At 37.2% G+C, this 18,844-nt stretch overlaps 2 protein-coding genes across 2 annotated transcripts in view; both read right to left on the bottom strand.

Moving 5' to 3' along the window:
* Positions 1-2,785, bottom strand: part of LOC140147211 (uncharacterized) — an 11,466-nt gene extending 8,681 nt beyond the window's left edge. The window contains exons 1-2 of the mRNA XM_072168992.1: positions 2,498-2,785; positions 2,084-2,222 (exon numbers count right to left, since the gene is read on the bottom strand). Coding sequence (XP_072025093.1) covers positions 2,084-2,222; positions 2,498-2,785 — 427 coding nt within the window. The remainder of the gene's footprint in view (positions 1-2,083; positions 2,223-2,497) is intronic.
* Positions 2,786-3,074: 289 nt separating this feature from the next.
* LOC140147210 (uncharacterized) lies at positions 3,075-18,827 on the bottom strand. The gene is made up of 14 exons (XM_072168991.1): positions 18,639-18,827; positions 18,294-18,435; positions 17,659-17,960; positions 15,888-16,026; positions 14,023-14,366; positions 12,951-13,089; positions 11,728-12,041; positions 11,203-11,341; positions 10,251-10,588; positions 9,062-9,335; positions 8,536-8,843; positions 8,191-8,332; positions 4,811-5,127; positions 3,075-3,224 (listed from the first exon to the last, which is right to left on the bottom strand). The coding sequence occupies exons 1-14, from the start codon at positions 18,825-18,827 to the stop codon at positions 3,075-3,077; spliced, it is 3,237 nt and encodes a 1,078-aa protein (XP_072025092.1).
* Positions 18,828-18,844: the final 17 nt, after the last annotated feature.

Genomic DNA, 18,844 nt, shown 5'->3' with positions numbered 1-18,844 from the left:
TATCATGTATATTATTGGACATCAAACAAAATTCCTACACTTGGTTTCAGAGAAGAACGGCAGTCCCTCATTTTGTACGTGCTAAATCTTCAAAACTGGCTAAATATGCAACATCGCTCCGTTACATGAGAGTGAGTTTAGAAATTGCAACCTCTCTCATACTGCAGTTACTGTCCGTTTTCCTATACACAATACACAGTGCTCTCACCATTGACGCGCGACCTTTACAAATAGTGTATGAAGAAGTATATTGCATTTGCCTAGTTAACATCACTGTGTGAAAAATAACCGGCCAATATTTAAACTATTCTCCAAACTTCTAGCAAATATATTTCTCTAACATGACCTAATATGACCTAAAATTGAATATATGAATACAAAAGCCACCTAAGTCCATTACTTTGGCCAAATTGAGTTAAGCATGGGAAATTGTTCTATACATTTAGGCCTGTCATATGCATGAAAGAACAACTCAAATTCATTCTCTGTGTCTATTAGGCATGAAAAATAGCATGTATGAATTCACCCAATTCCATGATTTGAGTCTTGTAACACATTTTGAAATCCAGAAATCCAGTATGTATTTTGAATCCATTACAAAGACATTCATTGTTAGAGAATGAGATTACCAAAAATAAGATTAATACAAAATAAAGCACACAGGTATGTATAATGTTGATAAGCATTCTGCCATGTAATATAAATCTTACACACTTAATCCTTTAACATTAAACCCATTTTATGTTCAAAAAACCATTCTCTAGCAAAATGAAAATGAACCCGAAGTGGACTTTTATACATACTGGATTTCAATCAATGTGTTACAAGACTCAATATCATGGTAAATTGGGTGATTCTTTCATACATGCTATTTTTCACATGCCCAATAGACACAGAGAATGAATTTGAGTTGTTCTTTCATGCATATGACAGACCTATGTATAGCAACAATTTCCCATGCTTAACTCAATTTGGCCAAAGTATGGACTTAGGTGGCTTTTGTATTCATATATTCAATTACAGCTAGGTTAGATGTTCAGAAGGGGTCGCACTTTCGTAGAATATGAGTGAGGGCAAAGCATAGCTAGCTCATAGCTAGCCAACTCCCCGTGTTAATTGAATGGAGATTTGACCGAAAATATTGAGCTATATTGGTAACGGACCGCTCCGTTCTGAAGGATGCCACAAAAAAACGGTACAAGCTACATTTAAACTATTCTATGAAATTCTAGTTTTTAACATGTCCTAAATTTTAGCTAATTTAGGTGTTTGGAGAGGGTCGCACTTTTGTGTTTTAGGAAGGATATGTAAACGACAGATAACACCAAAAATATGAAGAAATTATTTCCAAACCGTGTTAAGTCAACAATCATTATATTGCTCATTTTCAAGAATGCTGGTTAACAAAAAGCAGGGCATTGTCTCATTTCGTGAACAAAGGTGCACATACCATTGTTTCTTTCCGTTTCCTTTATAATCGGTTACCCAACTGAAGCTATAATACCAGCTTTATTGCGATATCGCACATTGAAAACAGACACATGTGCACAACCAGAGAAGATCCGATTTAATCAGTTGAGCTGTTTCAATGAGTGTTATCTTGGTTTAATAGCTTTTAATGGGGTTTAAGTCCTGCAAAGGTCGAGATGAATTCTACTGTAGACATGACTGCATCATGTACTCATTGAGTATCTGTGGTGTTGATGTGTACTTACGAAAGCACACTGAAATTATTCAAGAATTGGACGATTATTTCATTAATAGTTGCCTGCTTACTTTTGTTCATCCCCAGCTGTATAATTGGTAGAAATATCATCAACTGCTTTATTTCTCAGACATGTTCTATTGTCTAAACATATTTGTTCAAGATCTATGGTCTAAATATTAAATTAAGCTTTGATAAATTGCACCATGTCAGCACGATACAAAGAAAAGTTTGGTGTAGCATGTATTGAAGCTTATAATCTTTACAGGTACTAGTATATTGAAATCTCAAAAAGCAACATTTTGTGATTTTGTGAGTCACATAATTACAGATGTGACTTTTACTTTAATTCAATAATCGTGACATTTTATCGATTACCTGGACATCCCAGAAGCTCGACGCGTAGTGCAATATTTCCATTCCATGATCGTGGTCTTATACGAATATACCGTGCTATGACTCCTTGGAAAAACATGTGCGTTGCTAGGCTATTCCCGTCCCAGCTTCCTTCAAACAGCTATAAGAATATATATTTATACTTGAGTAACCAACAAAATGTTTATTTTGCTAAATTGAAATTTAAAGCATAGTTGGCATTTCTTTTAATTGCATGGAATTTATTAAGACATCTTTTTTGCAGTATGATACTTTCACCAAGAGAAGCAAAGTAGTGATTTGTTTGACAAAGTACAAGTTGAATTTACTTATGTAAAACATAAGGTAAACATGGAAAGAGTTATTCCTGATTATTTTAGAACAGGACCTGGGAAAAAGAACACTAGTGTAACCTACCTCCACTGTTTCATTGTCATCTCTGACATAGTCCCATGTTACTCCATCTATCCCATATTCCACATTATAGGTAGTAACCCACTCCTCCGCATCCCCTCTTCCTTGTAAAACCACACCAGTTACTAGTAGCTGACGATACAAATCAATTTGAAGCCACTGCTCCTGGTCGTTAACTCCGGCTACCCATCCATCATTCATATTAAGCCTCGCATTGGCTGCGTCAAGGCTTCCGGATACACTAGATGCAGTTAATTGAGCATCCGTTACGTTACCAACTTCGATTCCCATTTGGTCTTGACAGGGCACAGGGGTAACTGGTATATGTACGTATAAAATCATAAGCGTTAATTTGTTTATTAGGGAGATTACCGATTAAACTGTACAATTGTATTCAAACTTTACTATTATAATTCAAATTCAGTTTTATTACGGTACGGTTAAAATAAAACGAAGTAAGAAAGGAAATTTACACTGATCCATTTTCAATCTAGTAAACAAATATGATACACTTAACACATGTATATTCTATTGTACAACTAGGTCGAATGGCAAGGATGCCAATCTTAACAGTCAAATATCAGCCGTTACCTGGACATCCAAGAAGTTCCACTCGCATACTTATCTGACCATGCCACTCTACAGGTCGAATACGGACATATTGTGCCTTCACTGGTTCGTAGAACAGATGAGTGGTATTTGTGTCACGATCATAGCTACCTTCGAACACCTAAAGTGATTAAACAAATAAGTTATAATTAATTTAAACCTATGATCTCAACCCAAAATTAAAACGTACCTCAAATTTAGAGAAATAAGGTATTATTTTTAATGGCTGGAGTGCATCTATCGTCTCATATAACACGGGCGATATCATTATCAAGCAAAATCATACGAAATCAGCCAAAGTTGATCTATGAACAGTCCAGCAAATCGACCACTTCCACACCAAGATATCCCCAGGGCCAGGGATTATCCTGGTTCATCACTAAATAGGCCTTATTCTGTTATTTCTTTCAACCAGTCCATGAATCAGCCGTAGGCTACTTAAATTAAAACAAAGTTGGTCAAATCTTAATAAAAACCATACCAACATTCCTTTCGTCAGAAGTATTCAGAAAAAAGATTTGACCAACTTTGAAATTTCACCCCCTGCATAAGCGGTCATTTTGTATTTATGTAAATAGCAATGTTGCACTATTTGGATTTTCGGGGGAATTTTGAAGTGTTATTAAATATGCTTTTCTGAAATGAATGGTGATTAAATGGGTTCTGTTGCATTTATTGGTGAGTTAACCGCTTATTTGTCTTAATTTGAGTAGGCTACAGCTGATTCATGAACTGGTTGAGTGGCATACGGCTAAAATCAAGAAATAACGAAATAACAGAATAAGATCTATTTAGTGATATACCAGGATAATCCCTGGCCCTGGGGATATCTCGGTGTGGAAGTGGTTGATTTGCTGGACTGTTCATAGACCAACTTGGGCTGATTTCGCATTACGTGTACATATCCTTAAAACTTATGAATGCATGCTTTTTTCAAGTTTGACAGCAAGTTGCCATGGCAATTGCCATGGGCATGAAGTTAGTCTTAAAAACACTGGTCAACCTGTCATCATAACCAGCTGGACTTGGGTCACCATACTTTATGCCCTCCGGCAATTCCAGCGCTGAGACTACTTTCATCCAATATTTTTATCAATTATGTCATGCCACTGGCCTACCCAGCTGACCTCCAGAGCACCGGGAATGTGTTGACATGCAAAAGGTGAAACATCACCAGGTGTTGAGGTATATGAGATCAAATTATGAAATCCAATATTGGATTATGAAACCAGTGGAACAAAATTTATTACCCTCGCCTTTCTCTAATCAAGGGTAACTTTGCTAAAGTTCTTTAAGGATCCGTCGACGAAATGTATGATTTTGCAGACAAAAAGGGACGCAATCAAATCTCGGCATCACACTACTATGTGTATAACGCCAAGGACGGACGCCTAAATGGGCCATAATATACGATTTCAGTCCAATTTTAATTCTTTTATTCTTTGTCAACAAATTATGTAATAGCAACAGCTGTTAGGAAGGTTTTCTGGTCATTTTGAGGCGAAAGAATATATGGTATTATTAATATAAAGGAATTAATTAAATCGCTCTGTTGTCCTATAAGCACATTTTGCTGAATCCAATTAGGTGTAAGTTAGGGTACGTATAAACGTCACAAAATATGCCAAAAAAATCAGGTTTGAAAAAAAAGTATTCAATTGAAATATGTTACAGTATCATTATGTTACATAAAATGCTGAAACTCACCTCTATTTCAACATATTCATCATGAACATATTCCCAGATAGTATGATCCAGACTGGTTTCAACTTTGTATCTTGTAACCCACCAATCTGCTGATGGATTTCCTTGCATATTTACACCAGTAACCATCATCTGACGAAACAGATTAATCTGTAGCCACTGATTCGAGTCACTAATACCGGCAATCCACGCTCCAGATGTACCATTGACCTCCGGTAGCTGGTTATACCTGGCGTAAATTGCTGACGAAGTATCGCTTGATGCGGTTGAAGCAGTTATTTGGTCGTCGATAATAAGACCGGATTCCATACCAAATGGGTCTATACATGGCAAGGTAGGTGCTTTAATTTTTGAAAAGTATGATATTGTTGATCGTATAAATATAGTGTATAAGACGGTATTCATACATTGCCCTCGTCGTGTAACATGCATTGAAAATAAATTTGTATTAGGCCTATGTCATCACTAGGCATAACAGATTCCGTTCGAAAGTTTATAATTGAGGGTGAAGTTTAGGGGTGGTGCAATAAATATGTGCACCCCGTAGTGATGAATTATAGAAGGAGACAAAGATTAGTTGGTGGGCTAAAAGAGAGGGGGAAGGTCGGGTTAACTATTTCTGAAAAGGTCAAAAGGTGGGTACAGATATTTCGAATACCGTGTTCGATATTACCCCCGTAAAAGTGTAAAAAACGTTAGGAACACGTTCAAATATACACAATTTCCTGTTCGCTGGGCTCACATCATTATGTTTAGACAATTGAAGGTTTTCAATTTGGGTTCCCAAAAAAACCTGTAATGCTTTTTTCTTTTGGCACATTAAGGGAGAGGTGAGGGAGAGCTATTTGGCGTGGTTAAAAGTTGGGGGGGGGGGGGCAAGCAAGTTTTTGTAGACCAAATGAGAATTACCCCCCCTGTACACATATATATATTGCACAGCCCCTAAAGAGAGGAATCATTTGTTGCAAATTGAAGAGCTTTGAAGTCTGTTTTTGATTCTCATTTTTAAATTCGGTTGAATGAATACATGCCCTTTGAGACAAGTAAATTAGTTGTGGTATTCTGCCACAAGTTGCGGATGGAATATGGAATAATGCTAAATAGCCCTATCCCTAGAGCATACTGCTTCTATCGATACAAATTGCTAACACAATATTCCTTGATCATGGGGGGGGGGATTTTGTGATTTTAACATCTTCTTTTTAGGTTCAATATATCCACGAAAAGACTTATTTCAAAAGTTTCAGTTGCTTCAGACACTGAACTTGTGGGTTACGTACAGACTCGTAGCTAGGGGGTGCGGGGGTGCGACGCTTTTTTGGTTAAAAAAGGTCAAAATTTGTGGAAGAAAGTTCACTTTTCAGAAAATAGGTTTCTGATGGTATAAAAATCTCAACTGTTTTATTTGCGGCTTTGATTGGGCAGCACTGATATGCATGTTTAAAAATTAAAAAATGTTACACGATTTACAATATGATTCAAAAAGCTACCTTTACAACCAAGCAATTCCATTCTGATGTAGATATAGGACTGCCATGCCACTGGTAATATCCTGATATACTGTGCGTCTATATCTTGGGAGAACAAGTGCCTTGCATCGACGTTGTAAACCCAATTACCTTCAAAAATCTACAAATGGAAATGATCAATTACTGAACTAAACCATCATCAGCCTAACTTTCACCACATGCACCACCACCAATCACCACTACGCAGGTCCGTATACGGGGCGTTGCTGCGGCCCTCAATTTGCAAAAATATTTAAAAAGTCCCATAGCGAGCATAAAAAACAGAATTTTGGGGTGAAGACGGTCTACTTTTTACAAAAACGCCCCAGGAAAAATATCAACCTGTCACCCAGTATCATTCACAACAAACACAATATTTATATATTATTTATATATTATTTATAATATATATATAGAGAGAGAGTCCTATTACCAGCTGTTACCTATGGGTGTGGCAGCATTGCTGAAAGTGTACAGAGTCAAAGTACAATATTTCTGGTAAAGACCATTCTTCAAGTAGAATTGAGATTTTGTAATACCATACAAATTATGTATATATTACATAATTTGTATTTTTGTATGTTTCTTCCTCTGTACCTGAAGAGGGCGAAGTTCGCTACTCCGAAGGTTCGCTACTCCAAATGTTCGCTATTCCGAAGGTTCACTATTCCGAAAATTAAAAAGGTTCTCTATTGCGAAGGTTCTTTACCCGAAATATTGTACTTTTGACTCTGCACACTTTCTTTGACCGATATTTTTTTACAATCTTAATTTGACCCCTCCCCCTTCCCCAAGGACTTTCGTTTTAAGACATATCATCGAACTTTTGGTTTGTTCCCTAAACCTCGGATTGTATACATATCTCTTCAGTATAATTTTGTGTATTTATGTCAATTTGCTTGTTTTGTGCAATGTACGCACCACCAGGTAGGCTCTTATTTCAATGCCAATGCCAATTATAATATCACTATCATCTTATCATAAACCCGTTCTTTTAACGATTTACGATGTACAGCACGGTACAATTACTCTGATAACACGTATTGAACAGTGATCATGGTAAAAGAAAACAGGTAAATCGTCACCCTGCTGTGATAATTGCTCAAATTACAAAAGAAAATACTTATGTAATTATCGTAGCAGGGTGACAAAATGTTGTTATTATGTTTGTATTCCAATTAAGTTTGATCAATGTAAAAGGATTTCTTGTTAATACTTCACCTCAGTTTCACCATCTTCGTCCGTAACATTATGCCAAATAAAACCATCCAGACTCGTTATCACACTGTAGGTTTTCACATAATAATTATAATAAGAATATTTATTGCGCCTTGCATATATTCCTTGCATGATAACACCAGTAACAATTGTCTGACGAAGAAGATTGACTTGCAACCAACTGTTGTCATCTATAGATGGACGCCATCCAGAGCTACCATCTAGACGAGCGTATCGTACCGTGCCACTAGTCGAGGTAATCTGGTTAAGTAATATATCGCCATTCTTCATTCCAAGGTAGTCTTGACACGAGACTCTTTGGGCTAGATGTACAAGGTGCTGAAGTAGTTAGTATTCTTTTATATGGAAGTAAACATTTCACAAGGAAAGGAACGACAGAAAAACTAACCCGACAAAAAGGCAAATAAATACAGAGAAAAAATAAAATTAATATTAGGAAGTCCAGATTATCAACTTTAGTCAACTTTACAACGTTTATATTAACGACGTGACATCATCATGTTGCCTTCAGTTATATCAAAATTAACTAGCAACATCATCATTCTTCATAACCTGAATCAGATCGTCAGATATCAGATCAAACAATGTAATAATAACAATAAATAATAATTTGAAGCCATCTTAAAATCAGCTTACCTGGGCATCCCAGCATCTCAAATCTGAGAGCATAGTATGAACCTTGCTTAGTTCTGGGAAAGATTCTTACATATTGAGCGTAGATAGGTTGATAGAAAAGATGTGTAACAGGTGCAAAACGATCCCAGGATCCTTCAAAGGTCTGTTATCAAAATAAAACAAGAATAATTGGTAGTTTAAGCATCGTAAGCGTTGAAGTCAATCAAGAAATTTATTGTAGACAAAATACGACAAAGAGGATATATTTTCGGAGACATGACATCTGTAAAACAATCCGCAGCAAAACTCTACCGCGTCTGATTTGATGCAAATCAACATAGAAAACATTTTAAACTGAGAGCTTACTTCGACAGCACCATCTTCATCTACTACATCTCTCCATATATTATTCCCCAAACTGGTTTGTACACGATACGTCTTGGTCCAATACGGGTAAGTATCATCTGGACTTCCTTGCACGATAATACCTCGCAATATAATCTGACGATAGATATTTACTTCAATCCTCTGGCCACCACTAGAAGTCATCCAGATTCTTGGCCCATTTAGGCGTCCCTCCTCGGCATTATACACAGTGTAGTGCGATGACAAGATTTGCTCGTCAGTTATATTGTAGTCCTCTAACCCGATTGGTTCCAAACACGTGAAATCGACTGAAAAAAAGCAACCGAATTAATTTAGGTGCGGTGCAACAAAATGGCTTCGCCAAAATTCAAACCTACAACCTTCAGATCATTAGTTGAAACCGCTGCCATGAATTGAATAATACTTATCATACTAATGAACTGATATTTCACTTCCATATTTAACTGTTTTAACCTTATTATTCTACATTTGTTCTTCAATCTAATCATGCTAATTGTGATCTTACTTTGACAGCCCAGCAATTCAAACCGCATACTGATATTTCCATGCCATTCAGTAGGCACAACTCGAATGTACTGTGCTGTAATCGGTCCCTGAAATGTATTTGTGACCGGTGTATCACGATCTAAACTTCCAGGAAATACCTGCAACATATGAAATGAGTATATTGACTTATTGGATTCGTCGGACATGTCGGAACGGGTCACAATAATGCAAATATTTTGACTTAATATTGCATTGACCATTGCCGTTGACGACGTAGTTTTAATATCCTGTGTCTTTTATGCCGTTGTTGATCAGCATCAAGTAATAGGTCTAAAAAGAAGAATAAAATACTTTAGGGTAAGGATGCTTAGGGATTAGGTTAGAATATGTATGAATAAATGGACGAGAGTCTGAAATGAAATGTTTTATGTCAAATCATTTATAGGTTAATAACTGCGCATCGGTTATTTGGAGGGCATTGTGAAAAATCTAAACATTTTGCTTTTGGAACCGAGGAATATCCCGAGGGGCGCAGCCCCGAGAGATATTCCGAGGTCCAAAGCAAAATGTTTAGATTTTTCACAAAGCCCGACATATAACTGATGCAAAGTTATTAACCGAATTCATAACCGTCATTTTTAACTCATCACTCAACCAAATCTCAAGATTTTATTCTCCGAAATTTGTTGAAATATACATTTTTTATCAAAACTTATATTTCGCCCTTCAAAAAGTCGCACAGTCTAAAACGGACTTACCAATTACAGCACTGCGCAATCACGCCATGTGCAAATATGGTAGTTGCGTGCGCGTGTAGAGTTCCGGCGCAACAGATGCGCACTACGCGGAAGTCATTGTACCGCGTAAGCATACGCGGAGGTCATTGATGGATATCAATAACCTCCGCGCCGGTACACCGCGGTGTGCGTAAATCATCTAACGACCAATTTGATTGGGACGCAAATATCATGGCGTAATACGCGGAGATTATGAATAATTATTAATAGTGAAATGGATTTTACGATGTAAGTTACGATGGATCTTTAAGCCTTACGAAGTGTCGTAAATATTAGTGATATGGCCTAGGTCTACTTGCGCGGGTTATTTTAATCTCATAAACGGTATTTGTCGAGAGTATAATTATTTCAGACCCGCCTTGTATTCGTCATTTTCCAATTATCAGGTGATTATCCCTACTGTATCCTTACCTTGTTGTTTCCATCACCATCTTTCACAAAGAGCCAGTCGACATTATTTAAGCTATGCTGGACTTGAAATCTCGTCACCCACTTATCAGTACTTGGATTGCCTTTAACAATTACTCCAGTAATTGAAATTTGACGCAGCAAACTAGCCTGAATCCATTGATTTTGGTCGTCAAATTCGGCAACCCAAGCTCCTTGAGATTCCGGTGATTCTGGTTGATGGTTAAGACGAGCACTAGTGGCACTAGTGTCATTGTTTAGTTTGGATGATGCAGTTAATTGACTATCGGTGATGTTACCATCTTCTAGTCCTAAGGGGTCGACACAGGGAAGTTTTTCACCTGCATACGAAACAATTGCATGGTTGTTTGCTTATAATGGTTTTGAAATTTTGTCATGTTAAAATTTCGTGGAAAAATATCGATCGCAATTTCAATGATACGCTCACTGGTTATTTAACCTATGCCAAAACCATTTAAAGACCCTGAAAGTGAACAATTATATTACAATGACAAAATCAGTTACAATTTCATTATTGCTCACCAATGCTACATTGAAAATCTAACACCTTCAACCACTCAAGAGTGAAAATCTTATATCAATATCAAAATATCAATTACAATACCTATCACGTATATTATTGGACGGCAAACACAAGCCCTACACTTGGTTTCAGAGAAGAACGGCAGTCCCTTGTGTTTCCTTCAAGGGCGCCGATCTGTGCCAACGTATTCAGTCAATCAGATAATCGGTCTATTACTAAGATTGTCAGACGACTGAATCAGCCAGTCAGAATCCCACATCCGTGTTTACGCTGTGCACACCCTCAAAATGTAAACAACTGCCGTTCTTCTCTGACATTCACTCTAGACGATAAAGTGTAAAACGCTCTTATAAATCCAGCCAGGAAATTTCCTGTCATCATATAAGGACAATATGAACCAACGATGTTTACCTGTGCAGCCAAGAAGTTCCAGTCGTAGTACGATGGCACCAAACCATTCAAGTGGGTGGATTCTTATGTACTTTGCGATTACCTCCTCATGAAACAAGTGTATCGCTGGAGTGGTTCGATCCCAGCACCCTTCAAAGGTCTAAGAAGGTGTTAAACATGGTGTTTATAAATAAAATAACAATTCTCTTAGCTGGTGCTTATTTAAATGTAAGTAATTCTTCATCGAATATAGAAACTTTTATTTCTTGCTGATGTCAATGCGTCTGGTCCGAGTCTGACATCACACCTGATAGCACGACGATATTGCATGAACAAGACGAACCAGAAATAACGCCCATGAGGAACTACACGGAGAAGGTACGTTACGAGGGGTAATTAAATGTTGTCACGCAAAATTATTTGGGCCTTGTTTATTAAATTGTATTGGGAATGATTCAATTCAAGTAAGTACCGAGATTAAGGATTACAAAATGATAACATGTCCAGAGAAGGGATTATGTGTTCAACAATAGATTCTATACTTACTTCAATAGTAAAGTTACTACCCACTACAGCGTTCCATTCTTTTCCATCCAGGCTAAACATGACATGATATCTGGTCACCCATTGGTCAGCATTCGGATTCCCTTGCAAGATGACGCCAGTTACTGGTGTGCTACGATATAAATCGATCTGAAGCCATTGGTTTTGATCATTAACGCCAGCTGTCCAAGTTTTTGGAGAATTTAAGCGAGCCTGGTATGGATATACATTGTCTTCGGAACTCAAAGCAGTTATTTGAGAGTCGGCGATTGTGCCGTTTTCGATTCCAAGGTTGTCATTGCAGGGCAAAACTGGTACTGCGGAGATAGATATGATATTCTTCAAATCATATTTTCGTACATTATGGGGGCCTGCTCTACCCAGCACTACACAATGAAGTCACATTACTTTAAACTATGAAGAACGTTAACCTTTCTTTTTGATCATGTTAATAGTTAGTACATGCTTTAGGGGTGATAAATACAATATCATTGATAAATTTACATTCTATCAACAATTATAATGCTTTATGTGACTGGTTTGTTTTGTACCATCAGCAGTCCAGGCAGAATACGTGCGCTTCAGGTTTTGTTCAGGACTCTTGCAATTAAAAAAATGTACGCCGTTGAACAGTGATTAGGATATTTAATGCTACCCCCTCATGCAAATCGAATCGATAGACTGACCAATCCCTTACATTTATTTACGGACAGATCACACAAACCACATCCTAAACCAGGTGATACTAAACCTAACTTTTCACTCCCCGTCAGTACTTAAAAGGGCATTTCGTGATCCACAGCATCATCCCCCCACTTTTCTAAAAAAAAGTTGAGATTTTTATATCACTGGAAACCTCTGGCTACATAACGTTTATGTACAAAATATTTCTTGCACATTAATTCGTTTAGCAAAAATATCGCCAAATTTGGATTTCGTTCTGGTGCACAAGAACGACATTACAACACATTGTCTATGGCGCAGTGTAATACACATAATCATGCATAACTCGCAAACGCAAAATCGGAATCAACTGAAATTTTGGGAATAGGTTTTTTTTGTAGATATCTCCATAAAAAGAGGATGCTAGAATCACGAAATACTCCTGTAAGTTGCAGAAGATAAATAAATACCTCGCACTTTCTTTTTTCTCAGCTTTCTAGTATGGTACATTTTGATCAATCCATTTTATGGACAAGAAATGCCCAATATTGAGATTGACTTACGTTGACATCCCAAAATCTCCAAACGAAGACTGATATGACTATTCCATTCCACGGGTATGATGCGCACATATTGGGCTTCGACAAGAGAGTGGAAGAGATGAATAACATCTGTGTCTTTATCCCAACTACCTTCAAAGACCTATGATAAACATTTGTGAAAGTACAATGACATGCATTGATAAAAGCGCGTACGGTCTATATAGTGACCTGTTGACGTGTTGTGTTCTTGAAGATGACACTTGACCTCGAGTAGTCCTCTTCACTCAGGTGTGCAAATGGGTTGGGAAAGTATAATTGAAGACCGAATTAAAAAGACTAGTTTGCGTATGAAGTCCTGTCAACAAGACCAAAAATGCCATACTGCGCAGGTCAGCAACCAATAACCGGTGCGCCTTTGTCATGACGTCAGACGCAAACTAGTCTTTTTAATTCGGTCTTTAATTATAAGCAGTCTCGTTGTGTGGATGATATGCGACCCACTGGACACGCAACATTATACACAGAAATCGCTAAAATGAAAAGAGATGCACAAAACAGTGTGACCACCACATGTACCTTTCATCTTTACATTGATGAATTGGTTACAGGGAGCACATTGCAGTTCAGACTTTGTAATTCTATTGATTCCAAGATACACGCCATGCCGTAAGAATTCCGAGGTCATGCAAGTTAAAATAAGTCCTTCTTGAATTGCCATAAAACCCTATAGCACATTGTTCGCGCGACAAGTAGGTGTAGATAATGTTACTTTGTCAAAACCCAATGGGTACACCCCGTACAATTATTTTTCAGTACATGCCCCTGGGTTGTGCAGATCCTCTCCATAAGAACTGTGTTAACCATGTTGCTTGTGATCTACGTGAGTCAGATGATATGTAAATGATGTAAGTAAATTGGCAAGTTATAATTTCCCATAAGCAATGCGCCTTACTGCTGGGACTCTAACAAAGATGGATGAATAGGATATAAAATCGAACATTCGCTATAATACACCCGCCTTGATCACAGTCCCTCCGTAAGGCACATGGTGTATGGGACATCGCAACCACGTTAATATTCTATTTGTACCCACCTCATCGGCTCCATGCTCGTCTGTAACATATTCCCAAACAGAACCATCCAGACTTGAAGAAACTTTATACCTCGTAACCCATTCATTTTTATCTTGTCTTCCTTGTATTATCACACCACCAATCCGTGTTTGGCGATACAGACTTATTTGAAGCCATTGGTTAGAATCAACCGTATCAGCAATCCAGCCTCCTTTGGTAATATTCGGTGTGCTTTGAAAGTTAAGACGTCCATACCGCGCGGATGTCTCGCCACTTGATGCAGATAATTGTCCATCTACAATGCGACCATCTTCAAGTCCCAAAGCGGCTGCAGAAAGATCTTCTATGCATTCTAAAGTTGGAACTAAATAAAGCAATAAAAATGTTAGCATTGTCGTATAAAGTTCAGTGAACTTTGCCAAACGAGTTGGACACTAACCGGGAACAGCGAACTGCTATTTTCTATCAGGCATCTGTGATTTGCTTTCCAAATTTCAAATTTGACAGGGGACGACTTTTGCAATGGTAATGTCGAATTGGGCCTTACTGACATTATGAACAGGTATTTTGTGACATGTATAAGATATGATGTGTTGGTAGTATTTGAAGTCACGAAAACCTTTGACCACTTCACCTATTATAACCTTCCATACCTGAACCCTGAAGCAACACGTCGTCGCGCTATGTTCGATTGTTCAGTGTTTGAAATAAAGCGCCTAAAGTCAAAGGTAACTGTAACCTGATGTTGAAGATAAGTGAACTTGCAACCTGATGTCGAAGGTAAGTGTAACCTGATGTCGAAGGTAAGAGACTTTGCAACCTGATGGCGAAAAGGAAAGTGGCTTTCAAACTGATGTCACAGGTAAGTTACCTTGGAACTTGATGGCGAAGGTAAGTGAACTTGCAACCTGATGTCGAAGGTAAGTGATCTTGGGGTGGCCGATCCCCACCCCATAAGCTCCTAGCCTTACCATTATTAATGCTTTTCATGGTGTTACATATTTAGATTCCATGGTGTTAAATATTATATAAACACACTTAATTGTTATATATTATTATTTATGGCTTAATCAGTGAGTCGTATGCATGGTCAAGAGAATACATTCCTATGTCTCTGTTGATGGTTTTGTCACCCCCTCTGCGAATCCATATTGTTTCGTGGATCTGTCTGTCATTGATTCCTTTTTCTTTGTTCTGGTCTAATTTCTGTTGCTTATCATCTTCTCGGCATCTTCTTGATGTTTTTTAAGCCTTCTTGCAAACCCTCTACCTGTTTTGCCCACATAAGTTTTGTCACATCCTTTGTAACTACTTCACATATCTCGTTGCTGGGATCCTTTTTATCTATGGGGTAAAGCTCTTGAAAGTGTTGTGGGGTTTCATGACGGTAGCTATCCGTAAAAGATGCGTTGAATGACGAACATTGCTTTAGATGGATCGCTGCCTGATTTGTTTGGTTTTAGTGCCCTTCTTGTTTTGTTTTGCATTTGTTGTTTAACCTTTTTAATTGTATATTTTGGATAGCCGCAGTTTGCAAGGGCTCTTATTATTCTTTCTCCCTCTTCCTTTTTGTCTTCGACATCGGTCACTATGTTGTACATTCTGTTTAAGAGCGTCTAATAGTGTCTAAGATTGTTCTCGTATTACGCCGAGTTTCTGATGTAACGGATGCTGTAAGGTAAAGTTCAGTTATTGATCTGTGTCAAGAGACCGAATCTGTAAAAAAAAAAACCTTATTCACACAAACATTATTAAGTCTTAGGTTTCTGATGGTATAAAAATCTCAACTGTTTTATTTGCGGCTTTGATTGGGCAGCACTGATATGCATGTTTAAAAATTAAAACAAATATGTTACATGATTTACAATATGATTCAAAAAGCTACCTTTACAACCAAGCAATTCCATTCTGATGTAGATATAGGACTGCCATGCCACTGGTAATATCCTGATATACTGTGCTTCTATATCTTGGGAGAAGAAGTGCCTTGCATAGACGTCGTGAACCCAATTACCTTCAAAAATCTACAAAGGTAAATGATTATTTACTGAACAGTGTACTTCAGGTATATTTTTAAATGCGCTTTTATAAATACCCACGTGACCAGATGGCCAGTGCCACATTTGCATTACATCATTGAAACTCACTGTCAATCACTGAAATGGCGACCATTGAGGGAATGGCTACAGTTGTGACCTTGTTTCGTGGCTAGCACTGGCAAGGAACATTAAATGGAGGTCCGATGCTAATTTGCAAGGATAATTGATATCGAAGAAGAATAGATTACGTAACGCATTGTTCCTTTGATGCCGATTTGATTTGCCCCCGGGCTCATGATTATTGCACACACCCCACCCACCCCACCCCCATGTACAAGCATAACTAATTTTTATTTATTTATTTATTTATTTATTTATTTATTTATTTATTTATTTACTTATTTATTTATTTATTTATTTATTTATTTATTTAATTATTACAAATATTACTTGTTCACCCTTTAGGTTTGGCGTATCTCACTCAATGGAATAATTGTGTACAACATTCCCCGTGTTTGACGACATAGTGGCATATCAGTGACATACACCACTATGTCGCAAATATGCCACTATACGCCACCATTTTGGTATATCATAGCTGTGTGGCCAATATGGATATGAATTCAAATATTATTCGACATCCTGGCGTATCACGTGTCCTATGTCAATTTTGAATGGAGAATAATTTGTCAAAAAATTTGACATACTGACGTATAAGTTTAATGACCACAATGTATTTTATACATTAAATGTAACTTTTTGTAAATATTTAAAAATATTTATATTTTCAAATCCATCCAAGAAAAGGCGACATTTTAATCGAGGCAATGTATGTAAAAGTTGCAAAAACTTAAGATGCAATTATCTCAAAATGACCAATTTCGTGATACACCACTATGTCATCCGAGCTAGTCGAGCGACGGTCTAATTGTGTTAACATATTTCTCAAGTACATTTTTGTGTGTTTATGTCAATTTCCTTATTTTCTTATCTCAACACCAATTATAATATAGATCACTCTCATCTTATCGTTAAATGCGTTCTTTTAACTTTGTGACCTGATATATTTGGAAAATCAAATTCTTTAAAACTTACGTATAACATAAAATGTCATCCCTTTCAAGTACTCATGCAAAAAGAACATGTAAATGTTTTTTGTAAATGTGACTAATTCCTAATGGAATTACCGACATTTATGCAGCGTGTTATTGGTAGCCTACAGTGTTTTTATTAATGATAATTATCATGATCATGTAATATATTGATTTCAAGTGAAAGGCCCTATTTTTCTCATAAACATATTGAAATTAGAAGTTCCAACTCAGTGTATTTCCGAAGATATTATCAAAAAACTGAGCTTACTGAAGATATCATCAAAAATATGAGCTTTCATCTCATAGCAAAATCAGCATTTTGATGAGGTAAAGTGGGGGATGAGATTGGCAATCAGGTTGCCCACCTTTAACAAGACACGGCAGAAAACGGTAAAATTACTCTAATAGCACGTGTTGAACTGTGATCATGGTAAAAGCAAACAGTTAACCGACTAATGGGTCTTTTCCTTTACAGTCTCTTTTTTAATTTATTCCAATTAAGTTTGTTGTGTTAATACTTCACCTCAGTTTCACCATCTTCATCCGTAACATTATGCCAAATAAAACCATCCAGACTCGTTATCACACTGTAGGTTTTCACATAATAATTATAACGGGATGATATTCCTTGCATGATAACACCAGTAACAATTGTCTGACGAAGAAGATTGACTTGCAACCAACTGTTGTCAGCTATAGATGGACGCCATCCAGAGCTACCATCTAGACGAGCGTATTGTACCGTGCCACTAGTCGAGGTAATCTGGTTAAGTAATATATCGCCATTCTTCATTCCAAGGTAGTCTTGACACGAGACTCTTTGGGCTAGATGTACAAGGTGCTGAAGTAGTTAGTATTCTTTTATATGGAAGTACACATTTCACAAGGAAAGGAACGACAGAAAAACTAACCCGACAAAAGGCAAATAAATACAGAGAAAAAATAAAATTAATATTAGGAGGTCCAGATTATCAACTTTAGTCAACTTTACAACGTTTATATTAACGACGTGACATCATCATGTTGCCTTCAGTTATATAAAAATTAACTAGCAACATCATCATTCTTCATAACCTGAATCAGATCGTCAGATATCAGATCAAACAATGTGATAATAACAATAAATAATAATTTGAAGCCATCTTAAAATCAGCTTACCTGGGCATCCCAGCATCTCAAATCTGAGAGCATAGTATGAACCTTGCTTAGTTCTTGGAAAGATTCTTACATATTGAGCGTAAATAGGTTGATAGAAAAGATGTGTAACAGGTGCAAAACGATCCCAGGATCCTTCAAAGGTCTGTTATTAAAATAAAACAAGAATAATTGGTAGTTTAAGCATCGTAAGCGTTGAAGTCAATCAAGAAATTTATTTTAGACAAAATACGACAAAGAGGATATATTTTCGGAGACATGACATCTGTAAAACAGTTCGCAGCAATACTCTACCGCGTCTGCTTTGATGCAAATCAACATAGAAAACATTTTAAACTGAGAGCTTACTTCGACAACACCATCTTCATCTACTACATCTCTCCACATATGCTTCCCCAAACTGGTTTTAACACGGTATGTCCTGGTCCAATATGGGTAATTATCATCTGGACTTCCTTGTACGATAATACCTCGCAATATAATCTGACGATATATATTAACTTCAATCCACTGGTCAGTACCAGAAGTCAACCACATTCTTGGCCCGTTTAGGC

Source organism: Amphiura filiformis, chromosome 3 (genome assembly GCF_039555335.1).
Source record: "Amphiura filiformis chromosome 3, Afil_fr2py, whole genome shotgun sequence".
Lineage (NCBI taxonomy): Eukaryota > Metazoa > Echinodermata > Ophiuroidea > Amphilepidida > Amphiuridae > Amphiura > Amphiura filiformis.
Note: the sequence above shows the minus strand (reverse complement) of the source record. Positions and strands in the feature narration are given on the sequence as shown.

Coding starts and splice junctions, on each gene's coding strand:
- LOC140147210 (XM_072168991.1), bottom strand. CDS start 18,827: ATGTGGTTGACTTCTGGTACTGACCAGTGGATTGAAGTTAATATATAT. Junction 18,436..18,638: donor ATGAAGATGGTGTTGTCGAA/GTAAGCTCTCAG, acceptor TTTTAATAACAG/ACCTTTGAAGGATCCTGGGA. Junction 5,128..8,190: donor TGAGATGCTGGGATGCCCAG/GTAAGCTGATTT, acceptor TGCCATGTATAG/ACCCATTTGGTATGGAATCC.